Here is a 22017-nt window from a genome sequence, read left to right on the forward strand (position 1 = left end):
GAGAGACAGACACAGAGAGAGAGAGACACAGAGGGAGGTTAAAACCTGTAGATCACATTGGACTGACTCATTTCCAGGTCCATCCCAAGCTGACACAAACTCAACGGGGGCGTCGGTGCTTACCAGTCCACCCTGGCAGACACTGGCACTGCCCGCTGGCACCCTGGCAGCCGTCTGCGTTTAGGCAGTCACACCTCTTCAGGCAGCCTGGCCCGAACGTGCCCATCTGTACAGCAAACACATGCCAACCACAAAAGCATCGTCAAGGGAATCCCTGAACCATTTGGCCAGCACAGTCAGAGTCAAGCAAACTGTACTTTGGCAAGATACACTGTAAATACATCATAGTTGGCAGATTAGCCTCATTGAGGAAAAGGAGGACTGAAGATAAGGGGAAGTCCAGAATATAGGCTTATGGATGCACAGAATGAGCTACAGTAAAGAGATAAAGACAGTGATTATAGTATGAGTAACATTACTAATATATGCAATGAAAAAAATCACATCAGGCCCAAGTTACGTTAAGATCATGTTTCCTTTTAACAAACGTTATAGCTACAGTATCACACTGGCACTTACGGGACATGGTTGGTCGCACAGGGGCCCCTGCCAGCCTGGAGAGCAAGTGCAGGATCCGTCTGCTGGGTTACACAATGCCCCATTGGCACACTGGCACGTGGCGTTGCAACCCGGGCCCCAGGTGCCCTTAGAACAGGGCATGGAGCAGTACCGCCCTCGCCAGCCTGGAGAGAGACAGAGAGGGACCTTTTGTAAAGGAATCATACATGTCTGTGTCTGTCAGCCTGTATGTTTGTCTAAATGTCTTTCTGTAAAGAGGAGCAGCTATTTTGGAACAAAACACAGGTCTGCTTCTGAGACCTATGGCTGGATTCAAACGGTGTCGCGGAGGTTCAAGGTTACAGCGTGATTGAACTTTAAAGGCAATGCTCCCACGTTAGCTAGCGGTGACTGCGTTCACGGTAAACGCTGCATACGTCGGCTCAAAAGGAAGTCCTGTTTCAATTTCGATTTCAATTTCGAACGCTTCAGCGACACAGATGGAATCGCGTTCTAACTGACTGGTTCACACAATAAGGTAGCCACAGACATACTCACACCGTTGAGTATGTCTGCGTGTTTGTTTGTCCCATCGGAGTAGAGATATTATGACTATTCTCGCTCAGTCAGAATGTCTCTTATCAGTGACTCACCCTCTTTGCAGAAGCAGGTCCCATCAATGGGAGAGCAGTACACTGAGTTGGAACAGGAGCACTCCAGAGAACAGTCCTTCCCATAGGTACCACTCTTACAGGGACTCTCACAGTGAGCACCCTACGCAACAGACATAAGCAGGTTATAACAGCTCACAACATCAGAAAAGCAGAATATATGCAATATGAGTATACATTTCTGCATGCATGTTTATTACCTTACGTAAATAACCCAAATAAATGTAGCTTTAGTTATTGTCAGTGCTATTCTGTGCCCCAGTGTTGCCTGTCCTCCTCACTCACCGTGTACCCAGGGGCACAGTGGCAGCCCCCGCTCACACTGTCACACACCCCTCCGTTGACACACAGGCAGGGCTCCAGGCAACCATGGCCGTAGTAACCACGGGCGCAGGTCTCGTTGCAGTAAAGCCCCGCCCAGCCAGGCTGGCACGTGCACTCGCCTTTCAGTGGGTGACAGCTAGCCAATGGACAGAGGAGAACATGGTCACATGGGTGAGCACAATTAATACAGAATTAAACAAATCTAAGAATTATAAACGACAAAATAATGTAAAAACTATTATGGGCTTGTGTGTATGTGTGTGTGAATTGTTATATGTGGCAGTGTGTGTGTGTACCCTTTCTTGATCCATACCTGAGTGTGTGTGTGTCGTGGCAGCGACAGGTGCGTTCACATTGAAGGCCGTAGGTGCCGTGCCTACACATCCTCTCTCTGCACTGGGGTCCACTGAAGCCAGGCTCACACAGACAGCCTCCGTCTATGTTATAGCAGCGAGACCCGTTGGCACAGTCGCACACACCCTTACAGTCCCGCCCATAACTACCCACCCTGCACTCCTCACTGCACCTGTGGAGATACCACACATACACACAAATCAGGACAAGCTCCGCAACCAAAGTGGAATAACATATATCTGGCTCGAACTGAATCAGAAACTATTCTGTTTGTATCCTATTTAATATCCTGTATGACAGATACATGAACTGTATGATATAAACAACTTCTACCCAACCATGGGCGCAGGTTGAGTATTCAGCACATGTATCTGTCTCTACTGCAGAGAGTTAGATAAACACACACCTGTTTCCAGTGAAGCCTTCAGCACACTGGCAATGGCCTGTCTCAGGGTCGCAGTGGCCCCGGTTGTGACACACACACTCGTGGGCACAGTTAGGACCAAACCTGCCCTCTGCACAGCGCTCTGTACACACCTCACCCTGAGGAAGAGAGAGAAAGACAGAGAAAGAGAGAGGAAACAAAGAGAGAAAGAGAGAGAGTGTACATGGTACAATGACATTAAAAGAGGGATCTGATTGATAACCTCAAAAGACAAAGATTTCCACGTTGACCCACTGATGCTGTGTTTGAGTCAATGTAGGGATCAGGAAACATACCGTCCACCCAGGGGGGCACGCACAGATCCCCTTCCCCTGGCAGATTCCCCCATTCTGGCACGGGCATCGCAGTGGGCACGGACTCCTTGGGCATGCCTTCTCACAGCTGAGGAACATGGAGGAAAGAACTCTGAGTGGCAGCTCAACTCAGATTGTGTAGAGATGGAAATGTAGGGTACAAGTTAACGAGTTCCTATCTTTTTCAATTTAGTGGAACCTCTTTGCGATCCAGTGCGTAAGCATACAGAGAAAGTTGTTCAAGGACAAATAAAATTACTGCACTTGCAACATTACTCAACTGTACACAGTAGAATTCATCAATAGTGGTACATTGCCAAACACTTCTACTAGGGCTTATTGTCAAAGGGCCTCCCACCAGAAAAAGGCTTCAGAAAAGGCATTCAGTGACCCAGGAAACAAACATCATTACGCAGATCATTTTATGAGTATGAGGACTGTGTGTTTCAAAACTTGTAAACGTTGCACGTTGCTTAAATATTACAAATCAAAGATACAATTTCAAAATCATAGCATTTTGGGTCATTTCCCCTAGCAACATAATGAGGTTGGCATGCTACACCTTGGTTACATTTGTTACACACTTTCCGTTGTCCACGCTTGCAGAAAGCAACTTATGTACCGGACCGGAGAAATCCCAGAATAATACAAGATCAGAAGCTGTTGAAAGGTGCTAAATAGATTTTTGTATCAGATTTCAGAACATCGCATTATGTAGCTGTCGGGACCGTGAATGTTTTGAGAGCTGTGTTAGCTGGCAAATGTGCTGTCTTTAGTTTGGCTAGAAGGCAAAAGCAATGATGGTCCTTGTAAGTTAAATACAGCTGACAAAACATCTTATACGGGTTCATCTGGATCAGTGAAGGACCGGTACGTTGCTAGGAACGTTGCTAGGGATATATTATCGTTGCTAGGGATATTATCCAGAACGTTGCTAGGAGCGTTGCTAGGGATATTATCCAAGTTGCGCTATGATTTTGATGCTAAAGACATAACTTACATTTTTTTAAACAAATTAATATGCAACTTTTTTACAAGTTTTGAATCACACAGTGTTCATATCACAAGATTATCTACCTAGTTGCTGACATTTTGCAGTTTTGTTTCCTGGGTCATGGATCAACACATTTTTTGAGGGTGGACCTTGGACTATTAGAGTACTGTGTTGATTTCTGACGTTGGCAGCTGCCTCATGTAAATAGTTCCCACTAATTCCTAGTGGTTCTCTACTCATCCTCAGAGGCATCTAAAACACAGGTTGTAACTAATGACTCATCCTCAGAGGCATCTAAAACACAGGTTGTAACTAATGACTCATCCTCAGAGGCATCTAAAACACAGGTTGTAACTAATGACTCATCCTCAGAGGCATCTAAAACACAGGTTGTAACTAATGACTCATCCTCAGAGGCATCTAAAACACAGGTTGTAACTAATGACTCATCCTCAGAGGCATCTAAAACACAGGTTGTAACTAATGACTCATCCTCAGAGGCATCTAAAACACAGGTTGTAACTAATGACTCATCCTCAGAGGCATCTAAAACACAGGTTGTAACTAATGACTCATCCTCAGAGGCATCTAAAACACAGGTTGTAACTAATGACTCATCCTCAGGGGCATCTAAAACACAGGTTGTAACTAATGACTCATCCTCAGGGGCATCTAAAACACAGGTTGTAACTAATGACTCATCCTCAGGGGCATCTAAAACACAGGTTGTAACTAATGACTCATCCTCAGAGGCATCTAAAACACAGGTTGTAACTAATGACTCATCCTCAGAGGCATCTAAAACACAGGTTGTAACTAATGACTCATCCTCAGAGGCATCTAAAACACAGGTTGTAACTAATGACTCATCCTCAGAGGCATCTAAAACACAGGTTGTAACTAATGACTCATCCTCAGGGGCATCTAAAACACAGGTTGTAACTAATGACTCATCCTCAGGGGCATCTAAAACACAGGTTGTAACTAATGACTCATCCTCAGGGGCATCTAAAACACAGGTTGTAACTAATGACTCATCCTCAGGGGCATCTAAAACACAGGTTGTAACTAATGACTCATCCTCAGAGGCATCTAAAACACAGGTTGTAACTAATGACTCATCCTCAGGGGCATCTAAAACACAGGTTGTAACTAATGACTCATCCTCAGAGGCATCTAAAACACAGGTTGTAACTAATGACTCATCCTCAGAGGCATCTAAAACACAGGTTGTAACTAATGACTCATCCTCAGAGGCATCTAAAACACAGGTTGTAACTAATGACTCATCCTCAGGGGCATCTAAAACACAGGTTGTAACTAATGACTCATCCTCAGGGGCATCTAAAACACAGGTTGTAACTAATGACTCATCCTCAGAGGCATCTAAAACACAGGTTGTAACTAATGACTCATCCTCAGAGGCATCTAAAACACAGGTTGTAACTAATGACTCATCCTCAGGGGCATCTAAAACACAGGTTGTAACTAATGACTCATCCTCAGGGGCATCTAAAACACAGGTTGTAACTAATGACTCATCCTCAGGGGCATCTAAAACACAGGTTGTAACTAATGACTCATCCTCAGAGGCATCTAAAACACAGGTTGTAACTAATGACTCATCCTCAGAGGCATCTAAAACACAGGTTGTAACTAATGACTCATCCTCAGAGGCATCTAAAACACAGGTTGTAACTAATGACTCATCCTCAGAGGCATCTAAAACACAGGTTGTAACTAATGACTCATCCTCAGGGGCATCTAAAACACAGGTTGTAACTAATGACTCATCCTCAGAGGCATCTAAAACACAGGTTGTAACTAATGACTCATCCTCAGGGGCATCTAAAACACAGGTTGTAACTAATGACTCATCCTCAGAGGCATCTAAAACACAGGTTGTAACTAATGACTCATCCTCAGAGGCATCTAAAACACAGGTTGTAACTAATGACTCATCCTCAGGGGCATCTAAAACACAGGTTGTAACTAATGACTCATCCTCAGGGGCATCTAAAACACAGGTTGTAACTAATGACTCATCCTCAGAGGCATCTAAAACACAGGTTGTAACTAATGACTCATCCTCAGAGGCATCTAAAACACAGGTTGTAACTAATGACTCATCCTCAGGGGCATCTAAAACACAGGTTGTAACTAATGACTCATCCTCAGAGGCATCTAAAACACAGGTTGTAACTAATGACTCATCCTCAGAGGCATCTAAAACACAGGTTGTAACTAATGACTCATCCTCAGAGGCATCTAAAACACAGGTTGTAACTAATGACTCATCCTCAGGGGCATCTAAAACACAGGTTGTAACTAATGACTCATCCTCAGAGGCATCTAAAACACAGGTTGTAACTAATGACTCATCCTCAGGGGCATCTAAAACACAGGTTGTAACTAATGACTCATCCTCAGGGGCATCTAAAACACAGGTTGTAACTAATGACTCATCCTCAGAGGCATCTAAAACACAGGTTGTAACTAATGACTCATCCTCAGAGGCATCTAAAACACAGGTTGTAACTAATGACTCATCCTCAGGGGCATCTAAAACACAGGTTGTAACTAATGACTCATCCTCAGGGGCATCTAAAACACAGGTTGTAACTAATGACTCATCCTCAGGGGCATCTAAAACACAGGTTGTAACTAATGACTCATCCTCAGAGGCATCTAAAACACAGGTTGTAACTAATGACTCATCCTCAGAGGCATCTAAAACACAGGTTGTAACTAATGACTCATCCTCAGAGGCATCTAAAACACAGGTTGTAACTAATGACTCATCCTCAGAGGCATCTAAAACACAGGTTGTAACTAATGACTCATCCTCAGGGGCATCTAAAACACAGGTTGTAACTAATGACTCATCCTCAGAGGCATCTAAAACACAGGTTGTAACTAATGACTCATCCTCAGGGGCATCTAAAACACAGGTTGTAACTAATGACTCATCCTCAGAGGCATCTAAAACACAGGTTGTAACTAATGACTCATCCTCAGAGGCATCTAAAACACAGGTTGTAACTAATGACTCATCCTCAGGGGCATCTAAAACACAGGTTGTAACTAATGACTCATCCTCAGGGGCATCTAAAACACAGGTTGTAACTAATGACTCATCCTCAGAGGCATCTAAAACACAGGTTGTAACTAATGACTCATCCTCAGGGGCATCTAAAACACAGGTTGTAACTAATGACTCATCCTCAGGGGCATCTAAAACACAGGTTGTAACTAATGACTCATCCTCAGGGGCATCTAAAACACAGGTTGTAACTAATGACTCATCCTCAGGGGCATCTAAAACACAGGTTGTAACTAATGACTCATCCTCAGGGGCATCTAAAACACAGGTTGTAACTAATGACTCATCCTCAGAGGCATCTAAAACACAGGTTGTAACTAATGACTCATCCTCAGAGGCATCTAAAACACAGGTTGTAACTAATGACTCATCCTCAGGGGCATCTAAAACACAGGTTGTAACTAATGACTCATCCTCAGAGGCATCTAAAACACAGGTTGTAACTAATGACTCATCCTCAGAGGCATCTAAAACACAGGTTGTAACTAATGACTCATCCTCAGGGGCATCTAAAACACAGGTTGTAACTAATGACTCATCCTCAGAGGCATCTAAAACACAGGTTGTAACTAATGACTCATCCTCAGGGGCATCTAAAACACAGGTTGTAACTAATGACTCATCCTCAGAGGCATCTAAAACACAGGTTGTAACTAATGACTCATCCTCAGGGGCATCTAAAACACAGGTTGTAACTAATGACTCATCCTCAGGGGCATCTAAAACACAGGTTGTAACTAATGACTCATCCTCAGAGGCATCTAAAACACAGGTTGTAACTAATGACTCATCCTCAGGGGCATCTAAAACACAGGTTGTAACTAATGACTCATCCTCAGGGGCATCTAAAACACAGGTTGTAACTAATGACTCATCCTCAGGGGCATCTAAAACACAGGTTGTAACTAATGACTCATCCTCAGGGGCATCTAAAACACAGGTTGTAACTAATGACTCATCCTCAGAGGCATCTAAAACACAGGTTGTAACTAATGACTCATCCTCAGAGGCATCTAAAACACAGGTTGTAACTAATGACTCATCCTCAGGGGCATCTAAAACACAGGTTGTAACTAATGACTCATCCTCAGGGGCATCTAAAACACAGGTTGTAACTAATGACTCATCCTCAGGGGCATCTAAAACACAGGTTGTAACTAATGACTCATCCTCAGAGGCATCCAAAACACAGGTTGTAACTAATGACTCATCCTCAGGGGCATCTAAAACACAGGTTGTAACTAATGACTCATCCTCAGAGGCATCTAAAACACAGGTTGTAACTAATGACTCATCCTCAGGGGCATCTAAAACACAGGGTGTAACTAATGACTCATCCTCAGAGGCATCTAAAACACAGGTTGTAACTAATGACTCATCCTCAGGGGCATCTAAAACACAGGGTGTAACTAATGACTCATGCTCTAACCTAGTGTTCCAAGAGGGGCTCTTTTCCTGCATTGGTAGGATGGAATAAGGCCATAGGATATGGTATAACAATTAGTCTACTGCCTCTGCATTTTGTCTTTCCAACCTTAACATTCTATTTACTTTATATTGATACATACTGCTGAAGGCCTATTTGAGAGAGCGTTAGTTCTACAACTCACAATGTCCCAGTGAAATTTTCTCGACACAGGCACTCTCCGGTCACTTTATTGCAGGAACCCCCAGTTCCACACTGGCACTTCTGAAGACAGCCCTTGCCAAAGGTGCCTGGTGGGCAGGGGTCCTCGCAGCGGCGCCCAATGTAGCCTGGAGGACACTGGCAGGTACCGGTCACAGGATTGCACAGGCCACCGTTCTCACACTTACACAGCTGACCACAACCTGGACCCCAGTGTTGGTCATCGCAGGCTGGAAAACACACACAGACACAGACGATAACAGACATGTAAAAAAAGAAACCCCATACAGTGGACTTGTGGGCCAGTGTACAATGTTTTCCATCTGATATCTCTGAAAAGGTTTTCTATACATTAACTTAACCTGATGTAGTTGTATGGTGTTACACTGTATACTATATGTGATGTCATTGCAATGCACATTAACAAAAACAAATCCAATGAAATTCAATTTGGACCATTGGGACTGTCATGTTTCATCCCAACAACAACAGCACAGGAACCTGAGTAGAAGACAATGGTAAAGATCACTCCCCCAGGGACAATAAATCTATACATGTATAGTCATGAATTTCCAACAAACAGAGACATAGTCTATGTCCAACTCTAGCCCTAATAGCTCCAGAATCTTATGTAACAGACTTGTGAATCACGATTGACAGGGCGATTTGCATGGAGCCAACAAGATGGATGAGGTTAAAATTGAGAATTTGACAGTGGCCTTTCGGGATGGCTCCGGCGGCTATCGCCAACCGGTGATTCGCACAGGGTTTGGATTTCAATCAGAGTTAAGGAGCGTCAGGGGGGGATCATTCCTGATTCCACGAGAACCAGGATCCCACATGGACACACACTGACTCCTCCAATGTCTCATCAATAATGCAGACGGACTATTCAATGGAAAAAAAGATATCCAATACAGGTGATGTAACTGATGCTTTGCACACAAGTGATGATCTCACTAACTATCATGATGACAACCATTCAATGATAGATTGATACTTGTCTCATTGAGGTTATTGGGGAATGATCACAAACAAATCATAGGGTTCTAAATGGATTCTAGTGTGCTTGCTTCAGTCACAACTACTATTGCAGTAAAAACTACTACTACTTCTTCCACTATGAGAAAAATACTTTTAGACAGCTGAAGCAAGCACACACATTTTCTACAGGAACGGTATCTTTTCTACGTAGTTTATCGTGAGATCTTCCACCCACCTCTCTTTCCTTCAGTCACATACAGTATGTACTGTGTCACAGTTTCAAGCAGGACTTCTTTGACAATTAAATGGAGGGGACAGTATGGCCAAATTAGGGTTTGGAGCGTAAACTACCACATAGCAGAGAAATGTTTATTACTCAGAACAAGACCCTTTTCTCATTTCTTTGTTTAAATGAATCAAACGTTTACTCATTCCCTGTGTGGGCAGAGACGCTGAGAGGCTGCAGTTGGAGTGTGTGTGACACATTGAGTTATGGGAAGCTCAGCTGGAGCAGCAATAATGTTTGCACAGGCGTTCTCCAGGACGCCAATGGAGATTTAGGACCTGCAGGGTACTAGGCCTTGTACTATCTGCTATCATAGTCCAGGCCTGACAAGGCCAGCCATGAGTGTGGGTGAGTGAAACATGATGGATTGGACACCTATGCTTTGAAGAGCTGTGCTAGGACCAGCTGGCTGTGCCCAAGCCTCTGCACTTACTCAACTTATAACAGAACCCAGACCTGTTCTCAGGGAGATTGTCGATATGTTTGTTTACATCTGATCAGGGTTCAAAAGTGACATTTTTTCGATTGATGCGCTCTTTAAAAATGGCAAGTCTCCATTGTACTGTAAATGGAATGCATTAAGATAAGGTGGGACACTTGTCTTCTTTCCCAAAGTGTATTGTCCAAGTGGTGGTGGAGATCACGTCTGCATCCAACCACAGCATTATCTCCCACCTATCTAAATGAACCACATCCAGTCCTTCTCTCCCCCATACCCTTCTTTCTCACACACCCTTCTAGAGTATATCACTCTATTCTTAAGTATCAAAACTCAACCAGTCTTCTTTTTCTGTATCCAAACCCCCCGACCTCACCAAATATGTATTATTCCATCACAATCGCTCTTCCCAAAACAATCTCTTATTAAACTACATTTATTTCTCTCTCTTTCTTCCTCTTTCGTTCTCTTTGTCCACTTCTTTCTCTCGCACTCTCTCTGGCTGCCTCTGCCCCCCCTTCTCCCCCTCTCTCTTGGTCTCTCTCTCTCCCTCTTCCTCTGTTTTTCTCTCAGCTCCCTGTGCTAAACCTCAGCCTTTCTCTCTCATTTCCCACAGCTAGCTCAACACATAAGAATCTATTCCAGGAAGTGTCAGCTCTCATTCTGCCAGTGGGCTTTATTATAGGACTCAGCAGTATGGGGCCGAGGCCAGCACTTGTTTGCCCAGAGAGAGAAGGAGAGAGAGACAAAGTGGGAAAGGGGTAACATTTTCCATTTCCCCTTCCCATCATCCCCTCTGAAAGCATCACACACCACCAGCTTAAGTTAAGCCCTCCATTCAGCACTGTACTAGTGACCTGGTTGAGTTCAGAAGAACACTGGCATTGATTAACTAGAAGTTTCTGGGTTAATAAAATGCTTCTGGGATAAATAAAATGTAAAACATTAATCCTGTGCTGAGATAAAGCTTTTTTTAAAACTATACATTTTTTAGCATAGGATTCCAAAAGTGTATACTTGCAGAATACGGAAAATATAGATTTTACATCCCGGGCCCTGGGTCTAAGCATGCAGGATAAGCTTTGAGGATGTTATATACTTGATGTAGCATAAAATGGCAGGTGAAAGGAAGGGAAGGCAGTGGGACATAGTGTCCTTCTGGACTGTGGCTTACTTCAATGACGCATCACTGTTTATTTGGTCCCTTGCTGTTTCCATTGGAAAGCCCTATGTGTGATTGAGTGTTGTGTGTGAGGATCAGTTTTTGAGTAATGGTCATTTGTCCTTTCCTGCAGTGTGTGTGTGTGTGTGTGTGTGTGTGTGTGTGTGTGTGTGTGTGTGTGTGTGTGTGTGTGTGTGTGTGTGTGTGTGTGTGTGTGTGTGTGTGTGTGTGTGTGTGTGTGTGTGTGTGTGTGTGTGTGTGTGTGTGTGTGTGTGTGGTGTGTGTGTGTGTGTGTGTTGATGTAACGCACCACTGGAGCAGTCGTCGCCACGCCAGCCTCCCTCACACTGGCAGCGGTCTGGAGCAACACATCTCCCATGGACACACTCCTTAGTACAGCGGGCTAGTGATGAAAAACACACACAAACACACTCTTACTAGACTAGAAGGTTTGTGGAGAGTATATATATTATGTAAGCCATGCATGTCAACTCTGCAGAATGTAACCAACTCAGCAATCAAGCACAAAACTGGATGAATTTTGTTTGTTTTGATATGCTAATAAAGAAAAGCCATGGCATTAAACTTACGGACACATTTGTCTCTGCTCTCGTAGTAGCCAGGGCAACACTGGTACCTCCGGCGGTAGTCCATCTTCACCGCCTGTCTGTATGCTGTCTTATAGGTGATCCTGGCCAACACAAAGTCAAATAGAGAATACTTCCTGTTACCCTCTGACCTCATGGACACAACCAGGAAGTAAACATGAAGTGAGTCGGCAGACTGTGTTACCTGTGACGGGTGCATCTGTAGGAGGTGCGTGGCTCAGAGCAAGGTTCCTCTGTCACCTGGTCATAAGGGTGGGCATATGACTCCTTCACTGAGGTTGTGAAGCTGCATGAAAGGACAAAATATACACAGACATAATAATACATTGACAGAACGGACCCAACATGGTCTAGAGTTGAGACAACCTGAAGTTGATATTTTGTGCTACATCTTCAATGATAAGTGCAACAACGAACAACAAGTTATCTACAATGAAACCTGCTGCTACTTCTATTTCTTTATCACAAACTAAACAGTATAAACAAAAAACGTGCTCCCTTCTATTCTGGTACAATGACATGAGATGAGCTACACTGACTTACCTCTCCCATAGGCTACACACGTTGGGGTCCCTGGGGTTCAGAGACCAGGACAGGCCAATCAGAACGCTCAGAACCAGCAGGACAGTACAGGTCTGCAGTGACTGCATGGTCCTGAGGAGAGAAAGGGAGGAAAAAGGTTATGGAGGATATTTATAATGCCTGTCTATGGGAGAAATAGCAGTGATAATAGGCTACAGATCGAAAGCATGAGGACCAACATTTGAGGAGAGGGTTAGTTATTAAGGATCAGGTTATTAGCAGGAAAGGGGATAATCAAATACCTATCTTTTTTTCTCTCATTAAACAGCAAATCAAATCATACGGACTTTGATAAACTGATACTTGTCTGTTTTTTGTTTGGCACTGCTTTTAGCCCGCCATCTGAATTACAAAGATATCAAACACTTCACAATGTAAAGAATATGAACATTTATCTGAAACCTTCCTGTAGTTTCACTCCAAGGGGAATCTAATGATATTTTCAGCATCTATAAAGCATGGTAAGCATTACCCCTTGTAAAAGAGTTCATTAAACACTAAGCAGAGGTAAGGCAGCGGGCCAGCATTGAGCCGCGTACCAAAACCCTCCCCATCGCGCTCCCTACTCTCCCCATATGGCAACTTAGAACAGAGGAATCTGAGCAGTGGTGTAGAGTCCTTAAGTAAAAATACTTTAAGGTACAACTTAAGTCATTTTCTGTACTACACCATTTATATTTTTGACAACATTTCCTTTTACTTCATTACGTTCCTAAAGACAATTGTGTACTTTTTACTCCATACATTTTCCCTCAACCCGAAAAGTACTTACATTTTGAATGCTTAGCAGGACAGGAAAATTGTCCAATTCACACATGAATCAAGATCCCTGGTCATCCCTACTGCCTCTGATCTGGCGGACTCACTAAACACAAATGCTTAGTTTGTAAATTGTGTTGGGAGTGTGCCGCTGTCTATCCGTAAAAAAAACATTGTGCTGTCTGGTTTGCTTAATATAAGGAATTTGAAATGATTGTATGTTTAACCATTTACATTTACTTTTGATACTTAAGCATATTTAAAACCAAATACATTTAGACTTTTACTCAAGTAGTATTTTACTGAGTGACTTTCACTTTTTCTAGAGACATTTTCTGTGAAGGAATCTTTACTTTTACTCAAGTATGACAATTGGATACTTTTTCCACCACTGAATCTGTGAGAGAGCGAGAAAGAGCAAGTGAGCGAGCGAGACAGAAATGGATTTGGGGGGAGGAATACGACTCCAGCTACCATCCTAGCTATTATCAATCAGAGCTGGAGAGAAGTCTCCACACTCTTCTGCCATGTCCCCTTCCACACTCACACCATCTGGATCCAATCAAAACGCAGACCCAGGGCAACGCCCAGTGATGGGGACCGGAGAAGGCTCTCAAGGTGCGGTAGGGAGGCCGGCACAGAGAAAGTATTTTCCCCCAAAAACTCCCATGGACATTTTGGGAAGTTCAGGAGCACTATAGCATGGGTGTCGACTGAAGGGCCAGTCCCCTCATCTTGGGAAAAAGACGGTCTTTGGAGGATGGACTCATGTTGACATAAAATTGGTCAAGGGGTATTCAGCTATTTCTATGGTTATTCCAAATGAGATATTTAGCATTTTTGTTCAGCCAAGCAAAGAGAGGAACAACAAGCCACTTCAATAAGTCTAGGTCTAGCCCTTCACAAGGTCTCTTTCTCCCCCCACAATGTAAGGGTGTGGTTCTTCAACAATGCCATGCTGGGATCCCTTTTAGGGGCTTCAGCCTAAGCATTCTCCTAATCAGAGTAACAAACAAACTGCAGCCACACCACAGCAGTCACACTAAACCTACAGCTGTAGCTATGAGTTGATTTGGCACAATTCTCCTTGTAACATAAATCATGTTCATTCACTGATCTGCTGCTTTTGATATATCACCCCTCACAACCCTCCTGTCCTCTGTGTCAGGAGATAATACACATTCTGGCACACACTCTAACGCCTTAAAAAGCTGCACCACAAAAACAGAATTTTATAAGAACAGGCATATGGTTTTTATTAAGAGGAGCAATCGACTTCAGCAGCCACTTCATTGGACTGGAGTAAATATTTTTCATTAGCTTTTTTCTTTTTAATTGATCTTCATTAGACAAAGTCTTGAAACCGCATGGGAATGCTTAAGTGCTGAGAAAGAGAACGTAGGTTTAATGAGTGCAGACGTGAAGAGAGACAGCTCTGGCTGAAAGTAAAGGCAGCGCAGTTCACATTACATGTTTGGGTTACCTTTAAATTGAACGGTAGGTCGGTAGACATAACTGGTACGTAGGTAGCAGACCCCTGCTCAGAGAGGGTAAAATGGTTCAGGCCCCCCCCCCCCCAAAAGTAGTCTTTTATTTGCAACTCCACCCATACATGTGGGTTGATTACTGATTCCTGCCCAAACCTTTGCTGCTGAGAGCACACTCTTATAAAATTCAACTTACAGTTATTAGCTTAATCCTCATCGTCTTTTTTTCCATCGTCTTTTATAAAAATCAAGATTATTCTTCTGTGTTGCTTCATGTAATCAACATAAGATAAAAACATACACAGATGACAAAATATATTTATTATTATTATTTATTATGTTAAAAGTGCAGATGGGCACCAGATTTGGCTCTACTTATCTATTAGGTCCGGGGTGTAGTCTGGACCAGAGGTACGTCTCTATGTGCCTTGAATGGTACAGAGGTGGTTCTGGACCTCTAATGCAGCGGCCTGCACTCGAAGGCTTTTTTGGTTAGTTTCAATGAGCAAAGCAGACCATCTCAATTGGACTTTCATGTGGCTCAATAAAAAAAAGAGTCTAGGAATACACAGCACAACGCACACACTTTCTAATAGTTTCATCGACAGCTCATTTGTTTTTCATGTTCTTAAAACGTTCCATGCACAAAATGAGTCTCATACATTGAAACGAGTACAGAGAGACTATTTATAGTATCTGAGTATATTCACAAATTCATTGGACTCTTCTTGGCTCACAATGTCAAGCGTCACAGATCTAAACAAGTGGCCCACGCGTGTGCCGATCGTACCAACTGGAGAATGTCCTAATGTTTAAAAGGGCCCCACAATGCTCTTTCCAGAACTGCACAGGGACTTCAATGGAAACAAGGCCCAAATGAAAACAGATGTACTCGTGTCACATTAATCTTGCAAGACCGAGACACTCTTATGCATGTTATTACCATTCAATTTCAGTCATGACTCTTGCAAAAGCCTCAGAAATGAGACTAAGGAAAAATATTTGATTTGGTTTCACACAGATTGCGTTCACAGTTTTCATTTAATGACAGCTCAGGAGGCTACTCACACATATTTATTATTTCATCTTTACCATCATTTGAACCATGAAATATTCATGCAATAGTGATTCATTCACATTTACTGAGCATCCTAAAGCATCTTGTCTTCCAAGACAATCCAGTCCTGAGTGGGGTGGGGTCTTAATGGTCGCTATTGGATAACATGCTCCTTAAATAAGAGTAGAGAGTTTTTTAAATTTAATTTTATATTATTTCTTTATTATTCGAAACATACAATATACTTGCATTGAAGCCGCTCAACAACTACATCATACCAGTCATCCAACAGATTCTCATTCAAAGCGACACACAGAAGCAACCAGAGTCAATGCCCTGCTCAAGGGCAAATTGACCGATCTACCACCAGGCCAAAAACGTGAACCCGAACCCTCCAAGATCCCCCCCACAGTTCCCTAATAGTTGTCCCTCAACCATTCGAGACCCCTCCCACAGTCCCCCCCAAGGAATATTTTTTTATGTATTTTTAAATACAATTAATTCCATTCCCCACCCCCAAGAACCCCACCCAATGCACCAACAACCAAGAGAATGGACTAAAGAGAAAAAAGCAAAAGACAGAAGAAAACAGCAAACAACAAGGCAAAACAAACAAAGGACATCAAGGACAACTAAAATCACAACAGCAATGTGAACTGTATATGTTTATGTGCATGTCTGGCACTATTACATGTATGTGTGTGTTCTTTTATGTGTTTATTTGAATGAGAGTGTGTGTATATGCATGTGTACAAACACCTACATGGCATCAGCCTCAGGCAAACCGGCATTAGTTGTAAAAACACTGCCACTTAGTGTCATTCAAATGTTCTTTAGAGTAGAGAGTTGTTTTTATACTGTCAGTATATGGTGAAATTCTAGACACTGCACATGGCACTGTTCAAATGTAGCTTGCCTTTTTTCCTCCCCTCTACTCCTCTCTCTCTTTGGGGTTGAAATGTTAATAGAGGTAGAAAATATTAGTCACTCTTTGGAACAGAGCGTCGCAAAGGAAAATAAAATTGAGAGAAAAACATTGGCTGTGGATTGGTGACAGGTCGAGTGAGAAAGAGAAAATAGAAAAGGAGAATAGAGAGAGAGAGACAGCGAGAGAGACAGCGAGAGAGAGAGAGAGAGAGAGAGAGAGAGAGAGAGAGAGAGACAGCGAGAGAGAGAGAGAGAGACAGTGAGAGAGACAGTGTGAGAGACAGTGAGAGAGACAGTGTGAGAGACAGTGAGAGAGAGAGAGAGAGAGACAGCGAGAGAGAGAGAGAGAGAGAGAGAGAGAGAGCGAGAGAGAGAGACAGCGAGAGAGAGAGAGAGAGAGCGAGAGGGAGAGAGAGAGAGACAGCGAGAGAGAAAGAGAGAGAGAGAGACAGCGAGAGGGAGAGAGAGACAGCGAGAGAGAGAGAAAGAGAGAGAGCGAGAGAGAGAGAGAGAGAGAGAGAGAGAGGGAGAGCGACAGAGAAAGATAGAGACAGTGAGAGAGACAGTGTGAGAGACAGTGAGAGAGAGAGAGAGAGAGAGAGAGAGAGAGAGAGAGACAGCGAGAGAGAGAGAGAGAGAGAGAGACAGCGAGAGAGAAAGAGAGAGAGAGAGAGCGAGAGGGAGAGAGAGACAGCGAGAGAGAGAGAAAGAGAGGGAGAGAGACAGCGAGAGAGAGAGAGAGAGAGACAGCGAGAGAGAGAGAGAGAGAGAGAGAGAGAGAGAGAGAGAGAGAGAGAGAGAGAGAGAGAGAGAGAGAGCGAGAGAAAGAGAGAAAGAGAGAAAGAGAGAGAGAGAGAGAGAGAGAGAGAGAGAGAGAGAGAGAGAGAGAGAGAGAGAGAGAGAGAGAGAGAGAGAGAGAGAGAAAAGAGAGAGGGAGGAGAGATGGACGCCAATAAAAACTTGATTTTCATATAGAGGGGTGCAATATCTAAGCCAGACTAAGAAACTAAACTACACACTATGAAGTCTCAAGTTCACAGTCATTTCTCAAAGTTACTCTTGGGAATCTCCTGTCATTGTAAAATGCTATAATAATGTTACATGATCAATAATATGAATGCCATTTCTAAATGTCCAAATGTCCCAAATTATTGAAGCCAAAGAGAGAAAATTACACAGGAAAACTGTTTATTCACTTCAGTATTGCATTCGCCACGTCTGCACTGCGCAAAACGATGGGCTAAGAGTCAACACTTTATAATGAGGTTGATATCCATTCAACAGCCAACTCCTATATATGATTCTATGATACTTATAAGGTAACAACAACCAATCAAAGGTCAATGTCACCAGCTGCACTATTTTCATAATAGATGACATTCAGAAGCTGAACATTATACACTATAGTTGAACATTATACACAATAGTTGAACATTATAGTTGAACATTATAGTTGAACATTATACACTATAGTTGAACATTATAGTTGAACATTATACACTATAGTTGAACATTATAGTTGAACATTATAGTTGAACACTATAGTTGAACATTATAGTTGAACACTATAGTTGAACATTATAGTTGAACACTATAGTTGAACACTATAGTTGAACACTATAGTTGAACACTATAGTTGAACATTATAGTTGAACACTATAGTTGAACATTATAGTTGAACACTATAGTTGAACATTATAGTTGAACACTATAGTTGAACACTATAGTTGAACACTATAGTTGAACACTATAGTTGAACACTATAGTTGAACACTATAGTTGAACACTATAGTTGAACACTATAGTTGAACATTATAGTTGAACATTATAGTTGAACACTATAGTTGAACATTATAGTTGAACACTATAGTTGAACATTATAGTTGAACACTATAGTTGAACATTATAGTTGAACATTATAGTTGAACACTATAGTTGAACATTATAGTTGAACACTATAGTTGAACATTATAGTTGAACACTATAGTTGAACATTATACAGAAAATATTATTCAAAAAGCTTGAGCTAAATCATATATGAGTTTCAATGCATATCACTTAGGTAATGTAACAACCAAAACTTAAACTATAATTGGCTGAACGCTTCTGAATGTCAATTCCCCTGATTAGTGGTATCAAGAGCCTTTTTAGGACAAATATAACCATTTCAAGCTTTAGACTTTGTGTCATCAATTTACATATGAACTGTAAGAACAAATCCATAAAAGTGCTCTCAAGCTGACAGGCATTGCCAGTTGGAGTGAATAAGATGGAGAGCTTGATGTGTCACTCTAACCACAGTCTATAGTCCCGAATCTGCAGCATTAGCCCCCACCCCCTTTCCCCCCTATACCCTCCATTAAAACACAGTTACTGTAAACTAGATATATCATCCCATAATCCTTTGCATCTGGAATTTCTTCATGACGTGCATGAGAGATTCGGCTCCTTCGACCACGGGTAGGCTGGCACACACTCCCTAGACGCTGTAATGCCACATGTTAGGTGGGCGGGCGGGTGTGGGGGCAAAGGGAGTAGGCACCATCAACAACCCTTTGGGAGAATGGGGACTTGACGGAACAACTACACACCACCCCACACCCAATCTTTCAAATTCATACTTTCTGAAACATGAACGTTTTTTGCAAATCAGAAATATATGTGGTGCGTAATTGTTGATTTGGTCAATTTCTTGCATTTATCCATTACATCTTTTATTGTTTCTTGAACATGACACATTTTGCGGGTATTCACAGTGATACCGGTGATACCGGACCACAAGTCTCATCCCCTACACACTGAAACATTCTGAGTGGAAAGTCTTGTCCTGGCAGCTCATATGCTGTTGATGGCTGTCATATGATTTGCGTGACAAAGGGATGATATGGAGGGAAAGAGGAGGGGTTCATCTTTTGGGAAGTTACTTTTCAGAAGGCTGTATTTTGCTGAGTGAGCTTGGAGCTGCAGAGTGTGCTGTCTTCTGTAGGATTCATGCGAATTAACTAAGAGTTCTTGAACTTTGACCTTTGACCCGGAGAGAAAAAAAGACACCTTTAACTTTTGGGTGTCTGCTTCTTTTGTCTTCCTTTTACAGAATTGTTATTGTATCTCAGCAGATCTGTTTGATGCTTTTGTTTCGCTGAATGTTCTCGAAAAAGCACAGACGTAAACATTTTGGATGCGATTCAACGCAACACAGTCTCTCCAATACAGTGACATATGCGTAATGGTGTCTGCTAATCTATGCTAAGGTTTGAGTCATAGAACATCTCTCTAATTCTACGTTAAATCAGGGTAGTTGCTATTGAAAAACAAATCAAATGGTCCCTATGTCAACTGTATGTCATCCCTATGTCTAATTTCCTCAATCATAATGTTGTACTTCTTATTTTCTTCATGACTCTTCAACTCAACTTCTGTCTTGTTTTGGGACCAGAGTATTGTGGGAACCTCTACTTGAGTGAAGTATTCTAGATGATGTGTATCGTCCTCGGCTGATCTTAGTGGCCCGTTTTTGTAGACCCACGGAGCAACCTAAAATTAAATAAAACATGTATATTTTAAACTCAGTCGGGGTCTCAACTTACTGTTGAGAGTGAGAATAGTAGAATTTGGAAATTTGGTCGTGCATCAGATGTCACTGACCGTCACTCATTTAGCCCATGTCATCAAATCAAATAATTGATTGGTAAATTAGTCTAGCCAGTTATCTAAACCAGTAGTAATCATGGTCTAATTACAGACCCGGGGGGGGCATTGATTTTATTAGTCACTCTCACTCTGATATCATATTAAAAACTGCAAACATTTCTCTCCACCCTACAGCTAAACATGTCACTTAGGGCCCCCAAAAAATGTCACTTAGAGCCGCCAAAAGGCTAGGGCTGGCTCTGACTGCGTGTGTGAATATGGATGTGGGTACGCAGACCCGCGAGCCACTGCAGCCCCTCGTGATGAGTTCAGATGGTGGCCCCCAGCCCCATCACAGTTGCCCATTCCTGGTTTAAGTTTATCAACTGGCCACTAGTTCAACTTTTATGGCAAAAGATAAAAGACCAAAAATAATTTATTGAACTTGACCTGTTCTTAACTTTTGATATATCACTTTTGGGTGTCTGTTTCTTTAAAAATGTTATGGAACCTCAGGAAATCTGTTTGATTTGGTCAGCCTTTTGGATATGATTCAACACAACCCTTCTCAGCAACAGCCTCTTCAATACAGTAACATTCTGTATACTTAATGATGTCTGCCAATCTATGCCACGGTTTGAGTCATAAAACACTTCTCTAACGCTTTGTTAAATCAGAGTAGTTGCTATGGAAAAATAAAACAGAACCTACGTCTGTATGTCAACTCTATTGCCTCACACTTCTCTTCTTCTGCCTCACATACAGTGAGATACCGCATACACATACCGCATTTGGGGCCCTGGGCCACCGACCTCCAGGGGAAATAAGGGGAAATAAGCCATGGTGCAGAGAGAACAATGTGCAGTTTCATAATACTATTCTACACATTCTGTCATAAGGCTGAGAGAACATTTAGCAGTTTTAAAGCTAATTTCCAGCAATTCTACACATTTTGCTATCATATGCTATCTAGGGGAAAGGAGGGACACGCACCATATCATTTTCTGTCAGGCAACGGGCCCATGGCCTGTGTGTGAGCAGGGCCGGATTACCGAACGGGCATGCAGGGCACACATATTGCAAACATATGCTATCTAAATCAAACTGTATTTGTCACATGCACCGAATACAACAAGTGTAGACCTTGCAGTGAAATGCTTACTTAGAAGCCCTTAACCCTTTACCAAATGAACTAAAGTAAAACATTTAAAATAATACAAAGTAACACAATAAAATAACAATAACGAGGATATATACAGCGGGTACCGGTACCGAGTCAGAGTGTGTGGGAGTACAGGTTAGTTGAGGTAATTTGTACATGTACAGTAGGTAGGGGTGAAGTGACTATGCATAGATAATAAACAGCGAGTAGTAGCAGTGTACAAAACAAATGGATGCGCTAGACTTGGTGCTCCGGTACCGCTTGCCATGCGGTAGCAGAGAAAACAGTCTATGACTTGGGTGACTGGAGTCTTTGACAATTTTATGGGCTTTCCTCTGACACCCCCTATTATATAGGTCCTGGATGGCAGGAAGCTTGGCAACAGTGATGTACTGGGCCGTACGCACCACCCTGTCAGGAAGTTCAGAATCCAGTTGCAGAGGGAGGTGTTTAGTCCCAGGGTCCTTAGCTTAGTGATGAGGTTTGTGGGCACTATGGTGTTGAACGCTGAGTTGTAGTCAATGAACAGTATTCTCACATAGGTGTTCCTTTTGTCCAGGTGGGA

General features: G+C 42.6%; 1 protein-coding gene across 2 annotated transcripts in view; it reads right to left on the bottom strand.

The window, feature by feature from the left end:
* The window catches only part of LOC109901729 (platelet endothelial aggregation receptor 1), a 39745-nt gene that overhangs the window by 4087 nt on the left and 13641 nt on the right, over nucleotides 1-22017 (bottom strand). For both annotated transcript variants that reach the window (XM_031786771.1, XM_031786770.1), the window contains exons 2-13: nucleotides 12392-12502; nucleotides 12033-12134; nucleotides 11831-11931; nucleotides 11551-11643; nucleotides 8353-8599; nucleotides 2628-2733; nucleotides 2314-2450; nucleotides 1867-2079; nucleotides 1515-1689; nucleotides 1212-1332; nucleotides 580-743; nucleotides 124-226 (exon numbers count right to left, since the gene is read on the bottom strand). In XM_031786771.1, the coding sequence (XP_031642631.1) occupies nucleotides 124-226; nucleotides 580-743; nucleotides 1212-1332; nucleotides 1515-1689; nucleotides 1867-2079; nucleotides 2314-2450; nucleotides 2628-2733; nucleotides 8353-8599; nucleotides 11551-11643; nucleotides 11831-11931; nucleotides 12033-12134; nucleotides 12392-12498 (1669 nt within the window). In that variant the 5' untranslated portion in view covers nucleotides 12499-12502. The remainder of the gene's footprint in view (nucleotides 1-123; nucleotides 227-579; nucleotides 744-1211; nucleotides 1333-1514; nucleotides 1690-1866; nucleotides 2080-2313; nucleotides 2451-2627; nucleotides 2734-8352; nucleotides 8600-11550; nucleotides 11644-11830; nucleotides 11932-12032; nucleotides 12135-12391; nucleotides 12503-22017) is intronic.

Source organism: Oncorhynchus kisutch, linkage group LG13 (genome assembly GCF_002021735.2).
Source record: "Oncorhynchus kisutch isolate 150728-3 linkage group LG13, Okis_V2, whole genome shotgun sequence".
NCBI classification, from domain to species: domain Eukaryota; kingdom Metazoa; phylum Chordata; class Actinopteri; order Salmoniformes; family Salmonidae; genus Oncorhynchus; species Oncorhynchus kisutch.